Genomic DNA, 12,324 nt, shown 5'->3' with positions numbered 1-12,324 from the left:
CAGGCTAACTCTAAGACACGCACTTTGGAGCTAGAGGAGATAGTTGCGCCATCAATTGATAAAGAATCATTGGAAGTGAGGTTATATGGGAGGGTGGGAAGATCATCTCAGTCTTAGACATATTAAGTTTAAGAAATCGCTGGGACATCCAGGAAGATATAGCAGAGACACAGTTGGAGATACTAGTGAGGAGAGGGGGGGGGTCAGGGGAGGAAAGATATATCTGAGTATCATCCGCATAGAGATGATAATGGAGGTCAAAAGAGCTCACTTAGAGAGGATGTATAGAGGGAGAATAGGAGAGGTCCAAGAACAGAACCTTGGGGAACATTGATTGTAAGAGGATGTGGGGGGGGAAGGAGTCATGAGAGGAGACAGAGAAGGACTGGTCAGAGAGGTAGGAGGACAGCCAGGAGAGGGCAGTGTCATGTAGACCAAGGGAGTGTAGGATTTGCAGCAGGAGAGTGTGGTCAACAGTGTTGAAAGCAGCAGAGAGGAGAATGAGCACAGTATTGGCCCTTGGATTTAGCAGCAAGGAAAAGGGTCAAGGAGGGAGTGGGAGGAAAGAAAGGTGGTAAGGCGGTTTTAAACAATACGCTCAAGGAGCTTGGAGGCAAAAGGGAGGAGAGAGATGGGACGGTATTTGACGAGAGTGTTAGGATCAAGGGTAGGTTTTTTTAAGAATGGGGGAGACAAGGGCATGTTTGAATGCAGAAGGGACAGTACCAGATGAGAGGGAGAGATTAAGGAGGTGGGCAAGATGGGAAAAAGGGCACAAGGAGAGAGGTAGCGGAGGAGACATGAAGGGATAGAGTCAAGGGGGGAGGTGGAAGGGGGGGAGGACCGGATGAAGGGCCATAACTTCCTCTCCAGATACAAGGGCATCAGAGTAGGTAAAATGGAAGAGGAGGGATGATCCAGGAAAGGAGGTTTAGTGCTGCCAGCTTTCCAAGCAACCAACTAATGAGATAGAAAATGGATTGTGGGTGGTGTGAGAGGAAAACTGTAAGAGAAGGGGGGTATATTTACTAAAGTGCAGGTTTTTAGACGTGGAGATATTGCCCATAGCAACCAATCAGAATCTATCTATTATCTTCTAGAAGGTGCCAGATAAATGTTAAGGAGAATCTGATTGGTTGTTATGGGCAACCACTCCACTTCTAGAAACCTGCACTTTAGTAAATATACCCCTAGAAGTATATATACCCTCCATATAGCTCTCTTCTTGTTTTTACAGCTCCAGCACATATGCTTTATGATGAATGTATATATTAGCTGTCACAATAGCTGGAAAAGGAGTCCTACAGTGAGGAATAGGTTGTCAGTAAGCTATTACGGCTTTCAGCCTACCAGGCCAGTGCAATGACTACAGCTAACAGGCATTATAAAAGTGTAAGCTGTAAGCAAATGCTTTTGCTGCCAACATGGAGAGAGCACTTATACTGACCAAGCAACTGAGAGACCCTTGCAATCAGTAGGTGAGAATTCCTTGTTTAGTAAGAGCTGCTCAGGATACAGTACAGATTCGGACGCAGAGTCTTGAAATTATATTGGGTAGCGGCATTAGCATAAAGTCGCAGATGTAACTGCAGCAAGAGATGCATCTGATTCAGAATCAGGCCCTGTGGGTCCATCCAGCTTAGCATTATCGCACAGGAGACACATGAAATTACTGTATATAACAAGGGCACATGCAGGCTGATTTCATGACCTCAGTCTTGGATGAACAGTAAGCAAGAAACAAGAAAAGTTCACTGAGTCATAAAATCTAAATGCTCTAAACTTTTTCTCTGATGATGATTAGGAAGAGGAAGTGTCAGCACGCTGATTAAGTGTAACGTGTCTTCTCTCATATATGTTTCCTGCATTCTCAGCATGCAGTTAGACCCACTATGTCTTGCAATAATGTCACGTAAATCATGGCTTGTCCTTGTATTTCTTCATATATATTATGAAGGTAAGTTCTACTTTATTTACTCCTGCATTGCAGTGATCTAACTAATGATTCAATGGTTTTGATGTTTCTTGAGATACTTAGGGGCACATTTACTAAGATGAGAGTTTTTAGAAATGGAGATGTTGCCCATAGCAACCAGATTCTACTTAACATTTAACTAGCATCTTCTAGAAAATAATAGTTAGAATCTGATTGGTTGCTATGGACAACATCTCCATTTCTAAAAACTCTCATCTTAGTAAATGTACCCCTTATACTACACTCTTATCAATAATATGTTTCTATGTAATAATAATGTAACGTTAAGCTGATTTTATGATAAGCTGATATCCTGGATATTTCATGTGATCTAAATTATACTAACTTGAAATTTCTATATATTTTCAATTGAAAAACAACATAAAAAAAAACAAAACATAATACAGTATCAAGAAAAATGAGATGCTAGAATAGTAATGTAGCAAATAACAACATCTAGTTTAATATCTTAGGGCAGTGATTCCCAATCTCGGTCCTCAAGGCACACTATCAGTCCTGGTTTTAGTGATATCCATGGTTGAGCACAGATGGTTAAATCAAAATAACTGAAGTATTAATTAAGTCACCTGTGCTCAAGTATGGTTATCCTTAAAACCTGGACTGTTGGGAACCCCTGTCTTAGGGGATATAATCCCTAAAGCAGCCAATCAAAAAATGTGTTAGTGTTTTAAACGACTGTAGAAAAATAGGTGTAATTTTATATACACAAACATACATATATATACACGGGGCTATTTTTCTGGAAATATAGGTTTAGGAACTGAGGGTGGATTGGAGCTATTGAAAAACAATGATATATATTATATATACATATATTTTATATATACACATATATATATATATATATATATATATATACAGTATTTGTATATATATATATAAATACAGTACAGTATTTGTATATATATATATATATATATATATATACAGTATTTGAAGGCACTCAAAAGGGACTTTAAAATTAAACTTATTTATGGAAAATACATTTTGACCCAGGACATTACGTTATAGTTAATGAGAGGTTCAGGAACTGAGTATCTGCTTTGTTCCTGTTGAAATATATGTATGTATATATATATATATATATATATATATATATATATATATCTTTTTATTAACTATGATTGAAATTAGACCAGTAAGTGAATTTCCATTAATAGTTTTCTGTATTTAGTGGAATTAAAGTGTAAATATATTAATTAACCACTCTTAATTTCAGTTCCTGATATCTATTGATGTGGTAATAAGCAAAGTGATGCTGCTGGGGTACTCTGGGTGATCTGGGGAGGAGAAGAGGGTATATTTGGAATTAACATGACAATTCCGGAAGGGAGGCATTATACTGACAGCCGGCTTCCCGACTGTCACATCCCGGCGAGGGTCAAACGTCTGACTTTTAGATGTAGACGCCGGTCATTTTACCGATGCCGGGAGAACGGCGCCCGGCATCCCGATCGAAGGGATGCCGGGCGCCGCGAGCGGACAGCCCGGGGGGGGGGGAGTTAGGTTTAGGGCTCCCGGGGGGGATTTAGGGTTAGCCACCCCCTCAGGAGGGTTAGGCTAGGGGAAGGAGGAGTTAGGGATAGGCACCTCCAGGGGGAGGTTAGGGTTAGGCACCCCCCCGGGGGACTTAGGTTTAGGCAGCGGGGAAGGGGGGGTTAGGTTTAGGCACTTAGAGGGGGGATTAGGGTTAGGCACTAGGGGGGGAAGTTAGGGTTAGGCACCCCTAAGGGAGGGTTTGGGGGGTAGGTTAGGTTAGTTAGTACTTACCTGGGGACGATCTGGATTTCCAGCGCTGTTGGGCTGCCAATGCCGGGATCTGTTCCTCTGTCGGGCTGCCGCTGCCGGGATTCAAACTGCCGGCCATGCGGGCGCCGGTATTTCATACTGATTCCTTCCAGAACAGTATCCAGATGTGGGGCTATTCCACAACAGGCCCATTGTCTTGTAATGGAAAGCTTCATAGACAGAGCTTTTCAGTGTACTGTATACAGTATATAGATGCTGTGGGTTGATTGTGCTTAAATGAATATGAAACAGGTGAAAAATGGGTGAAAAGCACGCTGTAATGATGGGTGATTGGAGTTATTGCCATATGAAACCAAATTGCACAATTGGGGGAAGCATATTTTACAATTTTATTATATCATATGTTATGCTGCTTGGGCGGGTGCCATATGAAGATTAATGCATTAAAAATAAGGAATATCTGGAAATATCTGATAGGGGTAATGAAACAAAGGGGTTGGGATATAGTAGATAAAATAAGGGTTAAATCAGTCTGCAAAAGTTCCAGTATCAACCTGTTATAGGGGGAGATGTGTCAAGCCTTGGAGAGAGAGTTGTCCAAAGCATCCAATCAGCTTCTAACTGTCATTTCATAGACTGTGCTAGATAAATGACTGTTAGAAGCTTTGGCAACTTCTCCACTTTAGCTCTCTCCAAAGCTTGATACATCTCCCCCTGAGTGTGCAACTTGGTCTGGCCTCATGGTTTAGAACAGTCTGTTCCACTGCTGCCCCTTAGGTCCACGATTGTGTCCTGACTGGGGAGAAAGGAAGGCAGATCTCACCGTATGCCACGGCCCTTCGCTGGTATTGTCTGTGTTCTCCCCCCATCTAAGTCCTGGTGCAGAGTCGCCTCCAGGTGTTAGGGGTGTGGGGTGTGCTTTTGGTGTTTGCTTGTCTCATCAATGCTGGACTCTTACCCGTTCACGGTGGACTATGCTCAGCGCTGTGGATCTGTGTTTGCGGAAAGTGAGTTTGTGGAGCACCAGTCATGTAGACTAGAGCTCAGCTGGTTCTTATTCTGCAAAACATGGAAATCTTGTTTTCTGCATGTTTAAACAACATGAGGCGCATTCTAACTACTAGCTCACATATAAGGTATTGGGTTCCCACCTTCAAGAGCTAAATTTTGCAACCTGCATATTACCAGCAATCTTGACCCACAAGTCTATGGGCCTAATTCAGAGTTGTGCGCAAATCCAGTCACGGCTGTGTATTAAGACGCCCACTAAATGTGTCTCAAGCCCGGCCGCTTGCGTACAAAGACACAACATCGTTCGCACCATCGATCTTCTGAGAAACCCTATGGTTACTCAGAATTCCCGTCGCAAGTCGCTACATACCCGTGGTTGAGTCACCGCACCCCCGCCACCTTCCCCAGATGATCCCTGTCTATCAGTCATACTGTGTCCTAGACCATACTGCGACCACCGTCCAGTAATGAAGCTTGGCGCATGCGCAGTATAAAAAAAATAGCTCAAATGCACAAACATCGGCACCGAGTCCAACTCCCTATGCTTACCCCCTATAGGCAGCACGATTCGCACGGTAAGCTCATACTTTTGTGCATCTTTGAAACTGACTTGTAAAGTATATTTTAGATAAAAACTCGTGGGCAGAGTATTGCTGAGAAAGTTATAGATGCAGACGTGATCAGAGGTTGATGTATTGTAAATTTAACCCAATGCATTTATTAACCGCTTGTTGAGGAAGAGTAATCAAAGCTGTATAGTATTTCCTCTGTAGTAAATCCAACATAATAATAATAATAATAATAATAATATGTATATTGTACTTTCATCAGTAAGCAAATGTTTTTGACAGGGAGAGTGTAGCTCATACAGCATAATAATTATTATAGCTTTCATTTGCTTATATATATTGTGAAGTCTGATACAGTGTTTACAAAACATTAATTCTTTGTATGTTTTATATATAGATATAGCTTTTGGGAATCTCATTGTCACTCAGACTCCGACAGAGTTAAATCCAAATAAAGGAGACCCTGCCAGGATAATCTGCAGCTGGACTATAGAGAGAGCTACACGGATCAGGGTGGAATGGAGAAGAGGTCACGTGACAGGGGCAGAAACGCCAACTGTGTTATCATCTCTTATATGGAACATTGAGAGCGCACTAAGACCTACACAAAGCAGCACCAATGCTACTACTTATAGTATAGCTAATAATACAGCAATGATGACAATAGACTCAGTCACAGAGAAAGATGATGGGCTGTATATCTGCGAGATCATTATTGAAACACCTATGTATAATAATGGAAAAGGAAATGGTACAATATTAACAGTCCAGCAGGGATATGTAACACCTACAGGTAAGAAAACATTATTGTATTTTAAAAATGTACTTAATATTTTAATTATACAATGTACATGTACTATATTTAAAACACTTTAGCCTGTTTTGATTTTGTCGCGTTAACCCATTGCTTCCCAACCAGATTTACTGTATGCCGCAATCCCGCGCTCAGTGCTGGTAATGGAGAACTGCAATGCTAAGCGACAGAACACTAAGCACAAACTGATTCCTGTAAGAATTTATTGAAATCAATTAATTTGTTCCCAAGGTCCTAGAAACTGTATAAAAACGCAGTAAGAAAGTGGGGTCTTTGTACATTGGGCCTGATTCATCACGGATCACAACTGCAACAGTGTACGCAGATTGGCCGATGGCACATACTGCGCATGCATATGCACCGCAGTGCGCGTGGGTGAGTTGACATTGTGATCACCTACGCAGATACAAAGCCATCGCAGACAGGGACAGGATGTCAGCGTTTGGGGGAGATGACGGGGGAGTGGTCAGAGAAACACAGGCGTGCGTGTCCGTTTGAACGCCGTTGCAGGGACGTGCATAAATTAGCCACTGTGCTGCCATACACAGCTTGTGTACTCACTGCGTGCGACGAGGTTAGCAATTTCTGAATGAGGTCAGACCTGCTGTAATTCTGCATGAGGGACCGATGTTACCCGATGTTACTAATGTATACGCAGGACTGCAAGGTATTACGAATGTGAGATAGCGGTAGTGGGCGTCTCTATACTGGCTGGACGGCTTTGCGATTGCAGTCATTTGCATATTTTTGCAGCAGACCTGCGTGTGTAATCGCAGCTGTAATCGCAATAACGATCCGTAGTGAATCAGGCCCATTGTCTCCAAATACATCCTCTTCATCTCCTCTTCATCCAAATACATCCTCTTCATCTCCTCTTCATCCAAATACATCCTCTTCATCTCCACTTCATCCAAATACATCCTCTTCATCTCCACTTCATCCAAATACATCCTCTTCATCTCCACTTCATCCAAATACATCCTCTTCATCTCCACTTCATCCAAATACATCCTCTTCATCTCCACTTCATCCAAATACATCCTCTTCATCTCCACTTCTCAGTACTGTCAGCAGTCACTCTCACTGCTCTCATGCCATAAACTGTTTCTCTGGCTTCTTCATATTGTATATTTATTACATGTCTCCAACCATGTTACCAGTTGTTGTCACATGTAAAATGAAATCCCCACACCAGTAGTACAATAGTACAATAGTATGCACGTCCAGCCTGACCTAATATACCATTTTGTAAGTGCAACACAGGTATATGGAAGCTTAGACAGTACCTGACTGTGTTCTGGACGCCCTAGGCTAATACACTTGTAGCATCCCTATAATGCTACTAAAAGCACAGTGTGTATACATGCTCAGATTATAGCCATTCATACTGCACATGTGCAGGTAACTATACAACAGACATATTTTAGATTGGTATATAATGATCTATGTTTGTGAGAGCTTAAACTCTAAAGGGAAGGCTCTGACCTAAGAAAAGGATATTCTATGTTTAATGAATGCACAATTGACAATCTCCAGGGTAGAGGATTATGCTGAGATCCAACTACTCACAGCTAATGGCAGACAGCACCAGGCCTTAGAGTATTTTGCCATGCCCTCCCCGGCTACCAGAATCAGAAACAGCATAGTAGCTAATGGCTGTCACTTGCTGTGCTGGTGTCCAAAATTCCTCACATAAATCAGCTTTATCTCACCCAAAATCTCCTGAGCCCTCCCCATGCATGGTCCTTTATTCCTTAAGCAATTCCTGCACTCCATGGGTGAGTCAGATCCATGTACGTTGGTTTGCCATTGTGGGAAGAACAGAGTTTGGATGAATTAGACTAAATACAACATAGTGAATCAAAATCTGGATTTATGTCTTGTGCAAAGGGGTGTTTGCCTACATTGACATGGCTAAATAGTTAAAAGTGACACTGTTATTCTGCCTTCATAGCAGATGGGCATTTGCATTACTAGCACTGGGCATTTGCAATACCAACAGCATGCCAGCATCAGTTACAAGTGACACTGTTATTCTGCCCTCACGTCAAAGGGGCGTTTGCTATACCCTGCGCAGAACTCTTCATATTATTATCTTTTTAGATGACTATTTTATCTACTGTTTTATGCAATTTAATAATTAATCATTTGAGATATAGGAATACGGCCCAGGAAATAAAGTGCTACAATCCCAGGTTATTAAACAACATACACATATTATTTATTCTTGAGGCTAGTTGCAACATTAGTTGCAATAATAGCAAGTCACTGATGACAGAAGGATACAAGTCTTTTTGAGACCAACTTATTTGTAATAGGACCATTTATCCCAGTGAATATAGGGCCTGATTCAGAGCCGCTCTTCTACTCATTGGGATGGCCAATGCCTTGATCTTTTATTATCTAAACTATGCTCAGTCTCTGATCTCTAACACTTTTACCCATCTCTGACCGTAGCATTATCCCTTGAATAAGTGGCCCCAGCTACTGTTCACACTCTGCGTCAGACGCGTTGCCAGCCATGGCACACTAAACAAATGCATCTTATTAAAAAATGTTTGCACAAAGAAGTGCATCATTGGCGCAATTCTTGTACTTTTCATGACATCCTCAAAAAGAGGCTCAATAATGTGAATTTTACCACATCTTCATTTCTTACCAACACATATGACCATTTATCCACTGTCTCTTGCTGGGATACAGGCTCCAATTAGAGCCTGTCCTTGCAAAAAACACTTTCCTTTCAGGTTCCGATCCGGCATGCTGGGCTGATGGGGAGGGATCGAAAGGATCCCTTTACGAAAACTATTGTGATACAGTAGCCCATAGGCTACAATGGGCGAATGTCATGTAAAGATGGAGTTTGCTACCGGGGCTATGAGGATTGCATTTGTGAATGATAGTAGAGGGACCACAGATATCAGAGGACATCTTGTGGGCATGTTTATCCAACCTGCAGCCAAGATGGCCAGCAAAAAAGATGCATCTGCACCTGTTTGGAGGGTCAGGACTTTGGGGTCACACCCATTAATGCTTTTGAAGTAGAGCAACTGTGATTTGAAAGAAAGATTACTTTGTAGTGAAGGGATGGATTGGGACTAAAAATCAGCCCCAGGGTCATTCCGTGTCAAATCAACACACTGAATCTGGAAATAGTCTATACTAATGTTAATTGTTTGTCAAAATTTAAAAGTGGGAGGATAATGAGTTCATAGTTAAAAATAATTTTAAAGCAAGGTAGTTTATTCAAAAAGCCGGGTGTATTACAAGTAGTAATAGGTAATAATAAATTTGATGGCTTCATTAGTCTAATTATATAAATCAAGTTGAATAGAAATACATGACATTGTATTAGTTAGTCAACAATGTTAGCTGAATATAGTTTGACAATGCCTCAGTGGTGTTTAAAGTGTCATCAGTAGACATGACATAAATTCTTCCAGTTGGAGTTATAGGGGCGACTTGCATAAGACATCTATTAGAGGTATCCATAGTACATCAGGCTTCCTTGGATAGAAGAATGATAGTGAAGGTCAAGCTGGATGAAGGAAGGTCACTTTTAATTCGTCTTCATCTTCTTTCTTATCCATCATATAAGCAAGCCACCATTTCTTGTTATACACAATGGTAATATATAGCCATTTATTTGTGTCAGCTGGAGTTTGTTTAGAGATTTTGTAATGAATACTGTAGATGATGTTGTAGCCTTAGAAAAGATATTCACAGATATTGTTGATGTACTTGAATCAATAGGTGTAAAAGCATGATACTGTTGTGTTCCCTGAATAGTTACTGACTGGCTGAAACGTTCATTCAAAAATGTTTCAGACTCAATATAGTCTTCTTGCGTTGTGAACCTCAAATTCATCCCAGATATATTTTCTGCTGCCCATTCATAAAGTTGGAGAGGTGTGAAGATTTGGTTCTCATATGGACATTGTAGGCTGGCTCTAGCTGCCAATCTCTTGACTGTGCTACCAACTCCATCACAGTGGCCTTTCCCATGCGCTGTGGCCAAAAAATGCCACTCGGCCTCAACATCGAAGTCTAGCTTGTGACAACACAAGTTTGTGAAGTTTTTCTTGCACAGCTTGCACAGACATGCTACAAACTGTCCTGCAATACTGAGCATGATTCCTGACAATTGTTTCATGAGAACAATGATTCATGAGAATGATTCATCTATCTGTACAAGGTACCAATTATGTATTTACATCAGGGGTTCTCAAACTTTTTTGCTCTGGGACCCCATCTAACAATAAAAATGATTACAGGACCCCAGCAAGTTACTGCAGAATGACTGCCACACATGCGTGGTCAGCAGACCGATCATGCACAGTAGCACTATGGAAACTGAAGTGAGGTATCTGCTAATGCAGGGGCAGAACTATGGGAGACAATGGAGGTGCGTCCTCTATTGCCCACAATATAGTCACCCCACTTAAGGCTATTCTATATTAGTGTTTTTGTGCATAAGAGATAGATAGATAGATAGATAGATAGATAGATAGATAAATAGATAGATAGATAGATAGATAGATAGGATAGATAGATAGATAGATATGCACCACATTTATTTTCCCTTTTGTTTTAGGGGGGCACAAAAATAATAACTTGCCTGCTGGCATCTGGTATGAACTTACGCCACTGCGCTAATGCGATCAATTCATTTAGACATTGCAGGGACAAGCTCCTTTCGAAGCCCTGTCCCTGCAAGGTGAGGCAGAGAGTGACTGGGGAGACAGTGGGTGACTGGGGAGGAAAGGGTGACGTAGGAGGCAGTGGATAACAGGGAGAAACAGTGGGTGACAGGGAGAAACAGTTGGTGATGGTGGCAGAGGGTGGCATGAGAAGGCAGAGGGTGACTGGGGAGGCAATAGGTGACATAGGAGGCAGTGGGTAATAGGGAGAAGCAGTGGGTGACAGGGGGTAGGCAGAGGGTGTCGGGTGACGGAGAGGCAGTGGGTGGCAACAAGAAGCAGTGGGTGACAGGGGGGGAAGTGGGTGAAAGAGAGAAGCAGTGGGTGGCAAGGAGCAGCATAGGGTGTCAGGAAAGACAGTGGATGACTGGGGAGGCAAAGGGTGACATAGGAGGCAGTGGGTAACAGGTAGAACGAGTGGCTCACATGGGGAGGCAGAGGATGACAGGGAGAGACAGAGGGTGGCAGGGGGTGACTGGATGACAGGGAGAGACAGGGTGATAGGGGGGAGGCACATCATGGCATGGAAAGGCAGAGAGAGACTGGGGAGGCAATAGGTGACATAGGAGGCAGTGAGTAATAGGGAGAAGCAGTGGATGGCAGGGGGAGGCAGAGGGTGACAGAGAGGCAGTGGGTGGCCGGGAGAAGCAGAGGATGGCAGTGGATGACAGGAGGCGGCAGTGGGTGGCAAGGAGCAGCAAAGGGTGGCAGGGAAGACAGTGAGTGACTGGGGAGGTAGTGGGAGGCTAAGGGTGACATAGGACACAGTGGGTAACAGGGAGAACCAGTGGGTGACAGGGGGAGGTAGTAGATGAGAAAGACAGAGGGTGCAGTGCGTTTCAAGGGGGAGGCAGTGGATGACACTGTTCACCCCCTCCAGTTCCCACACTGTGTGCTCCCCTGTTCCCCCATAGGATCTGTGCTCAACAGTCCCCTCATTCCTCCTCCTGCTGAAGTTTCTACTCCCTAAACAGCAATCAACACACATTCTGTGTCCTCCCACCCTGGCAGCAGTGGTACCCCAGACTGCACTTACTTAACAACATCTGCACAGACTGCAGAGAGAGTCCGGCAGCTGGCTCCTCTGAGTCTGTCTGCTGCTGAGGCTTGCTGCCTGTGTGCCAGTTAATGCTACTGGGCAGGAGGACAAGAGAAGCTGAGCACTGGGGTGGGACGGGGCTGCCTGATGACTCCTCGGATCTCTCAGCCAGTGATCTGAGGAGTCTGAAATAACAGACAGTTCAACTGGTTTCACTCTCCTCAGAGGGGTCATCAACCTCACCCCATGTGAGTCGCGACCCCAAGCTGAGATGGCCGCGACCCACTTTGGGGTCACGACCCACAGTTTGAGAACTGCTGGTTTACATCCTTCAGGCCAATTATGGCAGGAAGGATTGAAGAACCACCATAGTGTAGTACAAAAAGTAGTGATTTCCTAAGAAATGGTTAAAATAAAATATAAAAGACAATAAAATAACAAAAAAC

General features: G+C 43.0%; 1 protein-coding gene across 1 annotated transcript in view; it reads left to right on the top strand.

The window, feature by feature from the left end:
* The first annotated feature begins 1,861 nt into the window (after positions 1-1,861).
* LOC148442708 (uncharacterized) overlaps positions 1,862-12,324 on the top strand; it is a 31,076-nt gene continuing 20,613 nt past the window's right edge. The window contains exons 1-2 of the mRNA XM_088463554.1: positions 1,862-1,957; positions 5,723-6,118. Of these exons, the coding sequence (XP_088319680.1) occupies positions 1,876-1,957; positions 5,723-6,118 (478 nt within the window). The 5' untranslated portion in view covers positions 1,862-1,875. The remainder of the gene's footprint in view (positions 1,958-5,722; positions 6,119-12,324) is intronic.

Source organism: Taudactylus pleione, unplaced genomic scaffold (assembly GCF_031769625.1).
Source record: "Taudactylus pleione unplaced genomic scaffold, aTauple2 ptg001408l, whole genome shotgun sequence".
Classification (NCBI taxonomy): Eukaryota; Metazoa; Chordata; class Amphibia; order Anura; family Myobatrachidae; genus Taudactylus; species Taudactylus pleione.
The sequence above is the reverse complement of the archived record's forward strand: the minus strand, read 5'-3'. Positions and strand labels throughout refer to the sequence as shown.